The sequence below is a fragment of the Tyto alba genome, unplaced genomic scaffold (genome assembly GCF_018691265.1).
Source record: "Tyto alba isolate M040663 unplaced genomic scaffold, T.alba_DEE_v4.0 Super-Scaffold_45, whole genome shotgun sequence".
NCBI lineage: Eukaryota > Metazoa > Chordata > Aves > Strigiformes > Tytonidae > Tyto > Tyto alba.
Genome location: NW_024881321.1, coordinates 200,847 through 217,923, shown reverse-complemented (window position 1 = coordinate 217,923; position 17,077 = coordinate 200,847). Strand labels below are relative to the sequence as shown.

The window sequence follows — 17,077 nt, the reverse complement described above, 5'->3', positions numbered from 1 at the left end:
GGGACAGGATTCTTGTTTTTTTTTAACTTGAAGATAGTTCTGCTGCAAGACACATTTTGACACGTGAACTGTTTTAATGCACAAGGCACAGCAGTAACGTACTCGGCAACATCAGGTATTTCAAAGTTTTCACTGAATGCTGTTTTTATTTTCCGGTCTGACTTCTTAACCACCATTCCTTTTGAATTCTGTTGAGAGAGAGAAAACAAACATAAAATTATGAACCACCTGGTGTCAAACATTTGCATCCTAATTCTCAAGTTCATATATTAATCCTGAAGAAGAGAAAATGCTCTGCTTACTTTCCTACTGTAATATTCACATGTTACATTTCCCTCCGTGCTACTGATATTGGCCCAAAATGACTAGACATATCTCATAATGTGTAAATATTGATTTCCGGAGACGAGTCATAGCTATAGTTTTACTCTTGGATCTTTTTTGAAAGTTTTTCGTAGTTCCTGTGTTGAAGAAGCACTCATTCACAGTGTTTTTTTATACTTACTAGCACAACAACTGTAACTGTCTCATCTATTGGCCTCATAGCATTGTCCAGAATGAAGATCCTGTATTTTACTGTTTAACAGAAGAATAAATGTGTTCACATATTTATTTCTGGCTTTTCTAGACAGTAATAATTACAAGCTCTAAACTGAGTTACTGAAGTTAGGATAAAACACATCCTTTTAATGAAAAGAAGTCTCAGAAATTTCAAAAAAGAATTGCATTCTTCCATAGACTTTGCATGTTACATAACCAAACAGATACTTTTCTGAATCAAATTCCAAAAAATATTCAGAGAGCTTCACTCAGTTTTGTATTCTTCTGCAGTCAAGCCCTGCGACCAAACCCAAGAACTTTTTTGACTTTCCTCTCTTAATTAATTCAATTGTGAAGTAACAAAACAGTTGTGAACTTAAAGTTCAAAGTATACTTCTTGCTAGTGTTGCAAGCAGAAGCAATATGAGGTTTTTTGCAGGCTTCTCACAATTTTGTTTTCCAAAGGAAAGTCAATATTAAGCTTTTTGAACAAAAAGGAGCAGATTTTGTTTGGTTCCTGTTAGAAGAGAGAACGACTTTTTGACTCTGGCAGCATTTCTACATGTGTTGCTGCAATGTGCAGTGCAGACCCAGCAGAAGCCTTGGCTGCACAAGTCAAGTTTAAAATCTGGAGTGGTTGGTAAGCACAGAGGTAGCTGGGGTAAAACGAGTAGGATTTACATTAGGAAGGATCAAGTCATTATTACTTTTTCTAATCACGCCCTTGTAACATCTATATTCAACATCTGAAATGCAGCATTTATATTTTAACCTCTGGAACTTGGTGTGTATATAGGTTTATCTGTCTGAATAAAAATGTAGCCTTTCTTGGAAGACAGAAGGATGCGAGTGCTGTGAACGGTGTCCTTATAGAGCTCTCTGCTTTCCATGACTAGCAGAACATACGGCTGATTACTCTTCTTGAAGAAATCCTGTTTCAGAGTCCCTGGCTTGACCTGAAGAGGGCAAAAGGAAAAACCCCAGAGAGTCAGATATGAACCTGATAACTTCAGAGTCACACAGCCAAAGCCCCTACACAGCTGAAGTTCTTAATTTTCTTAGAACCATTTGACAGAAGATACTCAATTACATCTTTCCTGCTGGGTGTTATATCTTTCTTACTGGGATTATATTTCTTTTTAAGTAGAAATAATATCTAATCCCCCCATTTACTGTCATAGAAGTACACGTTCTTCTGTATAATAGCAATAACCCAAGCCCAGTGGCTTTTCTTCAGTCTACATGCATGTTAAATTTCAGTTACCGTGTAATTTGGTAGCTATAGCAGCATCCTGTAATCTTTCACTTGTTAAAATCTTGGCTATAAGATTAGAGCTTTACCTCATGCAGATTAATATGATGTTTTTAACATCATGCTCAAGAGGAAATTGATTTCAAAGTTCAGCTTTTAGCATTGAGAGTAATCAATCAGAGCTAAACTGAGTCTTGTTGTGTGCTGTTTTCCAACCAAATAGTCCAAACTAGTATTCCCGAACTAAATGCTCCCAGGCTTCAAGGAGTCATGTCAGAAGCAAAATATGAAAATCAAGATGTAAAAAAGAATTAAACAATTTACAGGTTTGCAGAAACATCACAGGCTTTGGTCTGAGAGACTTCACATTTTGAAAGGTTTCTTCTGTTTTGTAAAAATGGCCAGTATGCCAAAGGCATGAATGCAGTCTTAATTTGAGTGATGAATAACAACAAACAGTAATAAATCAAATGTTTTTAAGTTTAATTTCATCACTAATCTATAGTGATGAAAAGATATTTCATCACCATTTGACAAAATCCTGACCTTGCTTGTTGGACATAAAAGAGCAGTCACAGTCATCATTGAAATTGTATTAGGCATTTTTTTATTAGCTGGTTGGGTGAATTGTGTGCTACTATCACTGGAAGTGGTGCTTGTCATCTGTCTCTAGGAATCAGCGTTGTCTCTGTTCCAACATATTCCTAGTACAGATTATGGTGGGTTTTTTTATCACCAGATTAAAACATTTACATCATTGCAATGGCAGACTCACCATTACTTTTTTCATCTCTTGATAGTTGTTATTCTGGTTAAGGTTAAAGATGATCTTCTCTGATAGGAGCTGATTTTTTGTCTCATCTTTGAAGTATGCAGTAACTTGCACAGGTTGCTGTGCTCCATGGACCTGAACTGTTATTGTCTCATGTGTGCCCAAATGCACCACATTTGGGGCAGTAACAAGAAATCTAAACGAACATAAAAACAGGTTGTTCAATACGTAGGCTGATTTTCACATAATACAAGAATGCCCAATCAAGTTTCTATGGGGCTGAAGTTTTCATGCTGACGTGGACACTGGAGGTCAACACCAGACTGCAGGCAGGAGTCTGCACCTCTCTAAAACCTCATAAGAAGAGAAATAAATATCTGGGGCTGGAGTTAATCCCAGAGGGCTGACATGGAAGGGAAGGAGAGTTTGACCTGATTGTTCAAATATCTCATTAAAGCCCTCCTCTGGCTATGACAAGTACCAGAATACATTTAACCCTGGAGGGAATGAAGCAAGAGTCTTCTCTCCTGTACCTCTGCCCTACAGATAAAGTTCATTTTGAAGGACCTTTAACATGCTCCGTAGGTTTTCTCAGAATTACATCTATTTCAGAAATCCAGGAATTGGTCCAACTAGAAGAACCAGTATCAACATATGTAAATCTCCACTAAAATAGAGGATAAGTACAGAAAAATCCTGAAGCTCTCCCAAATGTGAAACCTTTGTTTTCTGCCATGTATAAATCAAGTACAGAAAGTATTTTCCAATTCAGTCAGTGTCATAAACCAAAGATGAACAAACAACAATAACAGTATGAACATCATGCTTTAGTAGGAGATTTTTGATTATTTGTTACGGAATAAAGATCTCTTCCCTTAGAAGTGCTTTAAAAGGGCATTTTTAAGCTTTTTACTTTTTACTATTTAAGGTTGCACAAATTTTCAGTGGTCCAAGAAACAGGCTTTGTTGATTCTCTGAAAAGACCACTAGCATTCCATACTTTTTCATTCAAGGGATTTGTTAGGAGTGAAGAATTAATAATAAAATGTACTTACGATGGTGCTTGCTGTGCATTGGACAACAGAAAACAAAAGCTCATCAAAAATACCAGCCTTTCCATTGGAAAACTCTACAACATCTGCAAAACAGAAATATTAAACAGCCACTGTCAATCTACCCTTGAGGTGCAGGTTGTAGGAAATGAGTGGATGGCACACTGCAGCAAAGAACATTACCTATCCTGGTTATTTATTAATAACTTGCAAAACCATGCAACCAATAATGATGGATCTGCTAGTGATGCACAAATTAATAGCCTGGGGAGAGGCATTCTGGACTAAGCCACAATTTTACATTTGATTATTCATTCATTCTCTTCCCAGGTTCAATATTTTCACTATAGCAACTAGAAGTCATGTGCAGAGAGAAGTTTTACTAATACTGCAAAGGCAATCCCAAAAGTCAAACAAGACACCGTTGCTAAAAGAGTGGCTATAAAGAACTTCTAAATGGGGACAAACGCAAGTGATGGGTCCCTTCTCTATGCTATTACTTAACTCCAGGCATCTCTGTGGTCCAGCAGAGAGGAAGTTCCTTCTGGTTTAGATACCACCAAAGGAACTGTGATGGAAATCATCCTGTACAACTCGGTCCCAATCTCTAGTGCCTCAAGGCATTCATCTGCTCTAACTTAAGTGGAAATAAAATGTATGTCTCTCTCTGAGCTACTCAGCCCAATTTGCCTTCATGGTCAAGACAGAGGGCTTTTCCAGAGGGTAATTAATCTCATTTTAGCATATGCAAAGATGACTCATCAGCCGAGGACATTTCAGATGGCAGGAAGGACACACAGTGTCCTAAAAGGTAGGATACTAAAACACAGGGAAAAATATATATCTGAGGAATAACTGTTTGTGCAGAAACCAGTTTTGATCAAAGGCAAAGGAAAGAACAAACTGAAACTCTCATCAGGTCTCATTTTTGCAAGCCTTCACTGGATTATTGCCTCCCAAACATAATTTTTGTTGACTCATGAGAATGGAAGAATGCCCATCTGATTTACAGTCAGGTCAAATCCCAGAAATGATCACATGGTCCACAAGTTCTGGGGATAAAGTGCACTTTAATACACCACATTTAAATCTGTGTCTTTAGTTATCAGCAACGGATGCCTGAATTCCATTATTTCTAAGGTGAATTCATGCTGACAGCAAGGGTTCACTGCCCACAGTCACGTTGCACTGTGAGAGTGAAGGGACCTCCGCCTCACTCCACCCCTTGCCCAAGAGACATCTCTTGCCTTTCTCTTCACACATAAGCAGCTCCAGCAAGATTGGCTTCAGGACAAGGAGGCAGGGGAAGAGAAGGTGTAATGTGCCAGCAAACCAGTTCACTACTTTACACGGAGTGTGTCACAAGTGTGGCAGCTCACTCTGTGACAAAAGGAGATGGACAGCAAGTACATACTGTCCATTGCTGGTCACAGAATGTACTAGCAGCAGGAGCAGCCAGGAAGAATGTTCCTGGCTTCCAATTCATACCAGAAAAAGCTAAGTTTTGCCTGCTCTAGGTATAGTTTTTTTCCAAGAGACAGTCATCTGCCTTCACCTTTCCTCTTCTGTCTTCCACTCTTGCTTCAGCTCTCAGTCAGGAGGGAGGAGGTGAGGAAAGGTACCTGTGGATCCTCAGGGTCCAAATCCATGCTCTTTTGGAGATGTTTACAGGAGATCAGAAATAGGAACTGTTGAGACCAAAGTTATTTTCACTCTGATCTCCCTTCCCACCCTCTCATTCCATCTGCTGTTATGCACTGACAAAACTGACTTATTTCCATGCCAAAATCTCATCATTTTTCCCATGGCCTCTGGCCTTCCAAACCCAAGCTAGGTGGTGAGGAAGAGTAGAGATTTCCACCACAAAACTGGTCTGTGCTCAGGACAAAGACAAAGGTTTTGTGGAAGGAAAAAATCTCTTGGGAACAGGGCTTATGCCCTCCCTGGGGAGCAGAAGAGGTTGTTAAACTTGCAGCTGGTAAAATAAGGATTTCTCACTCTTGCATGAACAAAGAGAACATTAATGGGGGAAGTTAATTAAGAGCAGCAGTAGCTGCGGAGCACGCTAAGGCTCCTGTCATTTTCAAAGAGAGTTCCGCTGCTAGTTCTTACCTGGCTGCTGTTCAAGGTCGGGGCTGATGCAATCCCTGAGCAACCTCTGTCACTGAAATAGAACAAGAAATGAGTATCAATGGATCCTTTATTTTTGCTCCAGACACATAAAAAATAAGAAAAAAAAAATAAAAATCAACATTCACAAGATCAATGCCCTTTCCTTGAGAAACACATACAGAGGTCTTCCAGCTGTAAAGTCAATAAATTGCAGAAGACTGCAACAAAACCAGCATGGATTTCCTACTCCTGAAGCCACAGGAAAGGCAGCTTTGCTCTGTGGGGTCACACTAAAATCTCGCTGTTGTGCCAGTCTTTATCAGAGGGGAGGAGAGGGGCTTTCCATTGTCCGGGCTGGCTTGTTTGTCAGGGGACCGAGGTCTGTTTGTACAGCTATACAAATAGCTGTGTACGAGCTCACAGTAAGGCATTTTCACAGATCTCTTTTTAAAGGGGACCTTGCATAAGCCATTTTTTGCTTTCACTTGTTTTTAATTGGATTTGCACACTTTTGCTTCCTTGTGAAATACGAATATATATGTGTGTGTACATAATGTCTAATCATATCGATATGTTGCATAACTGTTTTATACTTGAATTTAAGGAGGTATTCTGGCTCTTTATAAAGGCATTTTTTCTCCAAAATACAAAGAAGTAACTGTAATTAAATGGGGATTTTTCTTACTGTATCTCACAAATACAAAAATACAAGTTAATACATAACCATTTGTATAACTGGACTTCATTTGTCTGTCTCTGTGGTTGTATAAAATGATCATTGCATGTCATAGATTCTTCAGATTGGTTGGGATTGTGATCTCTAGTAAAATGCAAAATATTCCAGTCCAAAGCCATATTAAAATATAACATAATAAAATTTAAAAATAAAAAATAAAATAAATTAAAATAAAATAATAAAATAAAAACATTAAATTAAATTAAATTTAAAAAATAAATTAAATTAAATTCTCTCAATTGAAGTTCTCCAGCACATGCATGAAAGACACAACACAGAAAACTCACCCTAAAATAACTTATGTGCCTGTTCTTTCCCTGAAGGCAAAGTCCTTTCCTATTTACTCATGAACCACTTTTCACCAGATATGCTATTGATCCTTCAGCTGACCCACAGTCCAATACAGCATGTGGAAATCACAGTCTGGGATTGATGTATATGTAAGAAGGAACTAGTGAACCCTCAATTTAGAGAGACAGACTTGCTTTATTTTGAATACATGATATCTCTCCTTTCAGTAGCTTCATTTGAACTTTGTAGGTTTTCACAGTGTTTTGAGTACCAGCAGTACTTTTTTTTTCTTTGGCTTGAAGTACTTCCAAAAATCTTTTTCCCCTTAATCTGTCTAAATGCTAAGACCAAACACTTCTTTCACTTTCTTCCTGCACTCTTTCAGCTCTGCCTGGCAGAAGGGTACAAAGGACAGATTCACAAAGCACATTTTACAAATAAGCAGTGCGGTGATATCCTCTTTACTGAGTTATGGGGAATTGTGACAAACATACAAGGCAGTATTTCACTTCTGACATTTCTGAAAATTAGATTTTTAAATCCTTTTTCAACAGCAGACCATGAAGTATGGGTCTAATTTGAAACGTTCCTCTTAACAGCAGGATAATTGCTCTTTAGCACCAATGTAAACTGAAAATGTAAATTTTAACTATACTTTTCTTCTTTACCATAATCTAGGTCATGAATTAAAGAGCTAATCCAGGCTCCATTTGCCTTTACCATGAAAAGTTGTATTTTTTTTCTATATTTCCTTTAAACGGTTTGCATTTAGTGCTCCTCAGTGTATATGCTGAAAAAAATTAATCTGTTTAAAAGACGAAAACCAATATATCCATGAATTTTCCTGCTCTCACTGAGGAGCCTGGATTCTGGGGGGATTAAGCAACCAGACTTAGTTTTTCTCATGGGTTCCTCCCTCATTTTCCCAAGAGGCAGGCTCAATTTTGTGATTTTCTTAACATGATGTGACCAAAAAAAGAAAAAAAAAAAAAGGAATTAAGGATTTGTGAAAAAATGTACGAAACAAGCACTGCTTCTGGGAATTTTATATGTTGCAAAAGTGACCTACATAAGGCAGTATGTGTTTTTTTAGGTCAAGCAATAATTACATTATACTACTGACATAATATTTCACCCTACTGTAATAATACCTCCTGGTTTTTGGTCAACTACTCTTTTCAGAATCTCTGAGTTTTTGGCACCTTTAAGAAATGTAGGTCACATTTAATAATGTATGAACTAGAGCCTTTCTGAGAGAAAAAGCCATTGGGGAAGTCACGGCCAGGAGAGGAGGAGATGTCTGAGCGTGCACGTGGCTCTCTCGCCCCAGGTAAAAGCAAAGAACTGTTGGAAATGAGGGAGAAAACAACTTGGCCTAAAACATACAGGGTGTTTGGGGTACTGCCCTTGCACCCAAACATCTTGACACTGTCTAGAGTCTTATTCTTAACTCCATGCTTTGTGTTGTTTGTTTTTGTTTTTTTTTTTTTGTTTTGTTTTGTTTATTTATTTATTGATTGATTGATTGTTGTTGTGTTTGTTTGTTTGTTTTTGTTTTCTTTTCTTTTCTTTCAGTGTCATTCTAAAAACCAAAGACAATTCAATTTTTCCTCACTACCAACTGTGGCAAATACACATTACCTACAAATATTAACATATTTCAAATATTCTGATCTTTTCCAACTTCTCTATTCTTCTGGACTGTAATGAATATAACTGTCTCTTTTATGACATTCTTTTCTTCTCTTATTCATGGAAGCAAAAGATAGAAAAAGTTAAAAAAATAAAAGGCATCTTGAACATATCAGTGGCAAAAGCTAAGGTTTTCATTAGCTGAGATGAATAAGAATAAAGGTTACACATCCAGTTTTGTGGATTTGGGAACATATAATGAAATCAAGGAAAAGTAGCCTTTTATGTATGCAAAATTTAGAGAAGGAATTTATAACTATTACTGACCCTCATTCCTTTCATTTCCTGACTTGTTAAATGGAGATACTCTAATGTTTCAGACAATTGCACAATTATACTAAAAATTGTTTCACAAACAAAAGGAGAAAAACAATCACATACCATGCACAACCTCAGCTAGCTATGTGCCTGTCTGCCACTGGCAGCTTTCCTTGTTCTGATCTGTGAATTAAATCTAAAACATTCATTTCAGCCTGTAGCTCAGAGAAAGATGAGACACCAGAAAGCCTCTCCTCTCCCAGGCCTGGGAGAAGGCTCTGCTCTGACCTCCATCGCACTCAGGCAAGTTTAGGTCAGCTCCACTAGAAGATCAGAAGCTGTCCTACTTTTCTTTGATCCCTTGGTTTTAATGTTCAAGGATGAAATTCGGAGAGAAAGGGGGAAAGGAGACAGGATACGAGTGCCAGGAGAGTTTTCATTTTATTAAAAGGAGAAGCTGATCAGCTACAGCACATCTCAGTGTCAGGAGCTGCAGTACCTCCCCAGGTGGCAGGCAAAGCAGCTGCTGTCCTACTGCAGAGGAGTAAAATCTGGGCGTCTTCTGTGGTAGCTCAGTGGGACAGATATTCAGGTAATGCACACTGATCTCCTTCCTGCAGAAATTTAGCCAGGGAGCTCTGAACTCGTGCAGCCATTAGCTTTTTAGGCAGCTATTTGGATGAACAATGTGCCTCTTTGTACTGTCAGGCATAGGTACCGTACCCAGCCTGGGTGCAGTGGCTGGAACAGGAATCTTCCCTCCCGCTAACACAGTTTTGCAGAAAGCTGCCTCCAGCAAAATGATGCAGAAGAAGACAGCTCAGCTGCCTCCCCAGTGGCTTGGGTGCAGAGGGGACTACTGATGCCGCCAGAAGGGGACTGGCTGGATGTCTCCAAAGCCCTGCTGATGGTACTTGGGTCAGACACGCCCTGCCCAGATTGTATGGTTTACACATTGTACCGACAGAAAAAAAACGTGAAACTATAACAAAATGTGAACAGAAAGGTTGTTTTAATTTCTTTAGTCAACACATCTTGGAAGGAGCATGGATCTGCCCTTGCTAATAGGTGAGCACATGTCCTGCCACGTATTTTTACAAAATGGGTCACATTTCCAGGCCATTCATGCTCGATTTTGACTTCTGAGTGAGGAAGATGAATTTTCAGTCATATTGGAATCACTTCAGCCTGTGGTCCCAAGCAATGATCCTGCTGCCACCTCTGTCATCAGCCTGGCCTGCGACCCTGCTGTGAAAGCCAAGGCTGGCGCTGCACCTCTGCTCTCCCCTCTGCAGGGTGGTGTGGCAGAGAGCTTTGGCAGCCAGTACCACCCACATCTGGGCATCTCTCTTATATTTCCTTCTTCTACAGGCACTGAGCGTGCCTGTTGTGTCTGTCTCTGGCTTGCTGATGTAGAAGAAAGAAATAACAGGTTTGAAAGAGCCAGTGCCCATGGCACTCTAAGCCTCAGATGGAAGCTCAGGTCTGAGTTCTAATTCCCTGCCCGCTCCTGCTGTTCCTGGGCTGGGACACCGTCTAGCCCTGCACCCTGAGCCCACTGGGCTCTCCCATCCGAACGTGGAGGCAGGCTCCTCCTCAAGGTTATACACAGCTTGGGGGTGCCACGGCTGGTCCCGACCAAGCATCTCAGTCTTGAGTTGCTATGCTCTGCCTTACAGGCTTTTTCTCACTCGTTGATGCCACCTGCAGCAGTTTCTTAAGTAAATTTGGGGCTGGCTCCCATTTCACATGCTTTTATATTTCTGCCTGAGCAGTGTCAAATAAATAGTCATCAGAAATCATTAAGATTACAACATAATATAATGGAATGCAAAATTTCCAAATACTTACCCTTTCTTTGGTGACTTCAGTAAAGCTTGTTGGCTTTAGCAAATACCCTGCAGGTGTAAATTTAGGCAGCAAGCCCAGATTCAGTTTCTTTGAAGAATATTAGCAGCATTTACTTGTACATTATTCTATAAATATCTGCCATAGGTTTGCTGCATGCATTTTCCACTGACATACCAAAAAGGGTTGACTCACTGTGGCAGCATCAATGCCTCTGACCTGGGTCACATGTGGGATGTTAATATACTCCAAGATATAGAATCTTGCAGCTAGAATCTTCCAAAGCTTCATCATCTATATACTGTACTTGCTGTAGCTTGAAGCAGCATTAGGGGAGCTTTGGAACAACACAGTTTGAAAAATAAAAAAAAAGTTTATCCCTGTATCTTATGGTTAGAAAAGATGTATTCCACATCTGTGATTATACAATTATACACTACGTGATTATTCAGAAATAGCAGCTGTATGGAAAGGAGCACAAAGTACTCTGCAGAATATTCCCATCTAGGTCACACCCCCCTGCATATGCATAAAAGATCACATGCCCCTTTAAAAATATCACCCGTGACAGCATTATGCATCTTCAGTGACGGCTTTCACATCTGCAATTCCTACCTCCCTTTTTGCCTCCATGGGTTTGCAGTGCCTATTTGCAAAGCAGCACTTAGCCTAGGGATGGGACGGAGTCCTGGTGCCATCCAGCGGGCAGCTGTACTCTCCACCACAGACACAAGCTTTCACCAAGAACTATGAAATGGCTAGTCTTGCTTTCTGGGATCCGCCTCTACCTCCCAGAAAGGTATTAGGAGGAGGAGTAATGGGGAGTCAGCTCTGGGTTTGCACACACGTGGGGGGCTCTCCATGGCACCTTGTACATGAGCTGTGTGTCTGAGCTCCGTGACGCTCAATACAGCTGGTGCATTTTAAAAAATGAATTGAGTTATCCTAATGGATGGACCTATACTGGTCTGCCCTAAGGAGTGCTTAAACACTCATGAGTAAAAAAAAAGAATAATACCTGCCCCCAAACATGTTCCAGGTGACCCACTGGCAGTTCAGAATCAAACGCAGGTTGTCTTCTGAGACAACTCTGGTGGGATTCACTTTGGGATACTGCCAGCTGCTCACCTCTTGACATCACAGCCTTTGCTCAACTGTCTCCAAAATCAACTTGTCTGGATACAAGTCCAGGTTTCTATCGAGATTTTAAACCTACTGCCTTGTCTATATTTTTGCAAGAAAATGCACCAGCAAAAGCAGTGCTGTTCAAGTCATATTTTAAGGGTAGGTAGAGCTAGTCATGGACACCTTGCTCTATCCAACTACCTCAGCCTCATGGCATTAGATTCAGGAAGGCAAGATGATAAGTTTTGTGCTGACCGACAGAGTTTATTGCCAAGAACAAGGCTTATCTCATTTGCATCCTTTCTGAAGTGATTATTGCAGTCAGAAGCCTGACCCCACTTCATGCCTTATGGACTTTCTGATTTACTGCAACACACTCTTCTTTTCCTCCTCCCTGCGAGTCAAGAGCTTATCTGGAAAAAAAGATACCTTGAAAACATGGGGCCCCTATTCTCTGTTCCAGCTAAATTCCACTTATGACTAGAAGGGAGGGGGAAAGATTATTTTAAATCATCTTTAAGCTCCCCATATTTTGCAGTAGGCAGAGGGATAGCTTCAATTCTAATAGGAATTAAAGTGCCTTAAGGTATTGTGATATAAGGTCAGCTATTTAGGAATGCTAACACCTTTCTGGCACACAGAGGGTCTTTGGTTTCTCTGTCATAACATGTATCACTGAGGTTAAAAGAACACAGAGAAAAAATAGAACTAAGGATATCTATTTTACTCTTATTACTTAGTCATCTTTACAGTCTCCAGATAGCCCTTCTGACATGGGGGGTTATAGTAAAAGTAAAGGCTGGCTTAATTGTATTTACAGTGCTTTTAAGGAATAAATAATGCTATATGCAACTCAGATATCTGAAAGTACCAACTGAGATATCTGAAAGTGCCCTTTCTAAGGAGCCAGACAGGCAGGATCCCCTCCACAGAGCAGTCCAAGACCATATATAAGCAAGATAATGTGCATAAGGTACAGAAGAATGCAGCTGTGAGCTTAGGAAGACACTCTTCATGCAAATGCAGATAAAGAAAAAGACTTTCCTTCCTTTTCTGCAGCCCTGAGAGATGTACTCTGACTGCCTCCCTATCTGCCTACAAAGGTGACCCACAAACACGATTTCTGTGGCTGTATACATCCCCCTGCCCTCGCTCATGGGTGCTACTCTTCACCTCTATCACCTAATACAGAACTATCTTCTGCCTACATGGTCTTCCACTGCAAAGTCCTCAGTGAAAGGAGGTTAAGACCCCTGAACACAGCCCTAGCTTCTTAGAAAGAAGCATGCTACTCGTTAGTGGTTAGAGAAAAGAAAATAAAGCATTTCTCATACCTTAGAGTTTGGAGAGCCAGCCAGGCCTTGCCAAAGTCCAAGTTTATCTGTAGTTATGGATATTCCTTAAATGGCAATAGAGGAAATATGGGTAGGAAAATCTAAACAGAGGAATCTGCTCCTACCCATAATGTTGTGCTTTATTTGGGATAACGGAAGACTAAGATACTGTGATAAACTTCTGGCTTGGTAGTGGTAGAAATGCCTCTTGTGTTTTTTTGGGGGGAAAAGGAATCATCAGCAATACAAAAACTGGGGTTAAAAGTCATGAAACACAAAATCAAAACTTTGGGGCTGGAGCTGTGTTTCAATCTCCCCATCCTACTGTTTTCGGTGGTAGGGGATAAGTGGGGATGCCCAGGGTGCCCTGGCAGAAGGTCTTCAGTTTTGCTGCATCAGTGAAAGGAGAGGAGGGAGATTTTCCCAGAGCAGCTCTGAAGGGAAGTGTATGTGTGTGGGTGTATGCATGGAGGTGACGGAGCTGAGGAAAGAAGGAAAAAAAGCAGATACAGATCTTTGTACAGTGCAGTCATTAAAAACAGATTCGATGAAGTATCACCTTCCTCCTCTCCCTTTACTTTCCAGTGACAGTGGTTGGAATTGGCCTAATTTCTGGTTTCCTTGGAAACCCTTTAGTAAGCATGTTTATTTTAACAGCTGTAGTGCAAATAGTGTAACTAAAGACAATCATGTGAATAAAGAGATCTTGATAGTTCACGGAGATTTAAGAGAAATGTGCATAAGTAAGTTTACATGCATGTGCCTTCATGTATCTGTGTGTAGATGTGCACTAATTTTACGCAGGTTTCCAGAGGTTAGAAGTGTTCTTGGGACAGTGCAATAGCTGAAAAGAACAGAAGGTGGCATGTTTTCAACATTTTCATGCAGAAAAAAAGTACAGTAAAGGAAATTTAGTAAAGGAAGGAGCTACAGTAAAAGGAAAACAAGAAGGTGATAAAGTAAAAGGATAGAGAAGGAAGAATACGACAGCTAAGCCCGGACCATATCCAATTTGATATATCTTTGCTGTTAATGGTTGTATTAATGCTGAGGGCTATTTATTTTCTCTGGTTTTGCAATGTAATTCACTGATGCCACAAGGGCTGATTTTACTAGACTCTGAAAAACAACCTGGTCAGTTGTGATGCATTTCATTTTCAGTACTTTAACATTTTATGAAAATTGTAAAATGCAAGTGTGTATTTTTTTCAGATCTTTTTTTTGTGTGTGTGTGGTTTTTTTTTGTTTGTTTGTTTTTTTGTTTTCCATAATGATAAAATTCACACAGTGTGGTCAGCTTATTAAGATCTATCTCAGGAAGATAAATGTGGCTCTGAGAGTTTCCCTTTAAAGTGCAGGTATGTGGGAGATAGCACCAGGCAAAAAGTAGAATGAATTTACCTTTGCCAGAAAATTATGAAGCAAAACCCAGAAGAAATAAATTAGAGAAGATCACAGAACTCTTTGTTCTCAAGTCATTAAATTAAGATCCTTCTGAATATTCAGACTGGTTTTGCGAAACTGTTACCACAAACAGGTGCCTTTTAATCTGCAGGCACTCTCTTGACCTGCCTACTTTCCTTTAAAGCACATATTTATCTCTTTTTTCCAAGCCCCCCTCCCATCTATTTTAAGCAAAAGGTCCACGCCACACCGTGTGACAGCACCACGAGAAAGACCCCTTTGCAGCCAATGTTGGTGACTCACCAGGTAGGATGCTCCTTGCATCTTGAGCTCTCCTTTTCACATTATTCTATGACTAATTGCCACAGCTCGTTTAATGAGAAGCAGACTGAAAGTTAGGTTTGAGTGCTCCAGAGGGGTGGCAAGTGCTGGTCTGAGCTGGACTAAAGCGGCCTCTCCCACCCTAAGAGAGCCCGCGAGGAGTCGAAGCCCACATCCACGGGCACTCCAGTGGGAATAAAGTGGCACCTTTGTGGCCGCTTTGAGAAATCTTGGACTGCGTCCGACAGCAGACAGTTCTTTGTTTAGCAGCCAAATTCCCTCATTCCCTGGGCAGCTGATTAGTTTCTAACTTCATGCTTTCACCAAAGAGAAAAGACTCTCTTACAGTGCCTGGGGACCCTGTGGCCCAGATGCTGGCAGCATCCCCTGTCACCGGCCCTTGGAGGCACATGCTTGCTGCCTGAGCCCGCTGCCTTCCCCCTGTCTGGGGGTATTTCCAGGCCACTCTGTTTATCAGTGACCAGAACCAGCTCACTGTCATTGCAGAATGGGAGCTGAGAGGGCCAGGAGAGGGGCGCAAGGAGACGCTGCTTCCATGGCTATCGTTTTCCAGTCCCCAGGCTGCGGGTGCTAGGGCAGGGGAAATCCTGCTTCTGCAGCATCTTGGCATAAAATAAATAGAAGAGGCACTGAAACTTGGACTTTTGGAGAACTGATGTCATTTAACTTCTCTTTTTCTCAATGCTCTTTTACTTGCTGCTCTCCAAACACAAGATACTTTGGAGGAATGGTTGTGCTGTTCCCTGGCATCCTGCAGCAGACCAGGATGGAAAAGCTCAAGCTGAAAGTAGAAATTGCAGCTGATGGTCCCAGGAGCTGTGACCGCTGAAGTCACCAGTTTGCTTATTTTGGACTCCAGCAGGGTGTATCAAATCAGACTTCTTGATCCCGGGCGCTGGGAGGTGCATTCTCAGGTTTTAGCTGTGGGTCTGTCTTCTGTGATTCCTTCCAGGCAAATACACCTTGAATTCTGCTTCCCAGCTTGTAACACTTCATCCTCGTGATCTTATCTGAAGAATGACACATAGATAAAAAATGTTTTATATAATATAAAAATATAAACACACATATGAAACACGCAATATTTACATACACTGATATCTATTATGTAATATATAAAATGCACAAACATATTATATATAACTATATATAAAGTTTAAAATATATATCACATAATAAAATCTATATAAAATTTATATAATAATAAAAACATATTCTCTGAGTTATGTGCTTATGTGCATACACATGCACTTGTTACTACCATGCCTTGAAACAAGGCATTTTGTTGGAGAATAAAACTTTTCAGCCACTTCATGAGGAGACTGGCGTAACGCATATTACCACAGCTGACAGTTCCAGGTGGAACTACAGGCAATGCCTAAACACTTCAAGAATTTTTTTGAGTTGTTGGCATCATGCTTACCATTCATAATGATGTTACGGATGCCTAATGCACAGTTCCTGAGGAAACTGAAATTTCCTGGGGGAGAAATATCTCCCCAGCACCTTCATTTTGAGAGCCAAATTGGAAAAGAAAACCCAAGCTGCAGTGCGCCAAGCCAAAAGAGCTCAGACAGAGGCTGTTATTGGTGGTCCTGTTCTGAGCGCAGTGTTGCAGGGCAAGCAAATCACCACAGCTGAGGAAATAGTAATAAATGGGTGAAACGACAGTTGCAGGTGTGCCCACAAAGCTCTTCAGGATAACATCTGATAACAGAACCTGAATTTCCTGGACAAGCTGTTTAACTATACAACTAGTTCAGAAAAAAAACATCAGCAGGAGAAAACAGTTACTGACTTGCTCACCTTCAGCCTGGCTCCATAAAAGCAAGGAGTAGGTTCTGCCTCTGAAACTCGCCTTTTTTTCAGACGCCAGTCTAATTAAAAACATGTAAGTTAGCGAGGAGGCAGCTGCAGCACGCACCGCTCTGGGTCCTTCCTGCGGGCAGGTTTAGGTCCCAGGGCACGGCCGGCTGGGCTGAGAGCCACTGCCGGCGAACCGAGCTTCTCCTGTAACAGAACCCCACATTTAGACCCTTTATCAGCTGTGGGAACTGCACACTTGTGTTGCACTTTTGTTCAGCAACTTTGAAGTGTCTGTGCCCATCATGATACTGTCCATAAATGGAGCTTTTTTTGGACCTTGTTACTGGAGTTCACCTAAGTTAGGATCTGAGAGGAGTTTAGGTGAAGTGAAGATGGTCTGATGAGACTTTTGTTTCTGAAGTCTTGGAAGATGTGACACAAATGAGCACATCCCTGTGCAGTATGGCAAGCTGGCGGTTGACATTACAACCTGAGATGGAAGAAGTCTCCTGG

General features: G+C 40.7%; 1 protein-coding gene across 3 annotated transcripts in view; it reads right to left on the bottom strand.

Annotated features, from left to right (window-relative positions):
* LOC104357035 (complement C4) overlaps positions 1–14,934 on the bottom strand; it is a 58,398-nt gene extending 43,464 nt beyond the window's left edge. The window contains exons 1-8 of one of the 3 annotated variants that reach the window (XM_033000254.2): positions 14,720–14,934; positions 13,013–13,077; positions 5,729–5,780; positions 3,620–3,702; positions 2,568–2,760; positions 1,313–1,496; positions 506–576; positions 103–188 (exon numbers count right to left, since the gene is read on the bottom strand). In XM_033000254.2, coding sequence (XP_032856145.2) covers positions 103–188; positions 506–576; positions 1,313–1,496; positions 2,568–2,760; positions 3,620–3,684 — 599 coding nt within the window. In that variant the 5' untranslated portion in view covers positions 3,685–3,702; positions 5,729–5,780; positions 13,013–13,077; positions 14,720–14,934. Of the gene's footprint in view, positions 1–102; positions 189–505; positions 577–1,312; positions 1,497–2,567; positions 2,761–3,619; positions 3,703–5,728; positions 5,781–10,748; positions 10,851–13,012; positions 13,078–14,719 lie in introns of those variants that run through there. The other 2 variants (XM_033000253.2, XM_033000255.2) reach the window with 2 other exon arrangements.
* Positions 14,935–17,077: the final 2,143 nt, after the last annotated feature.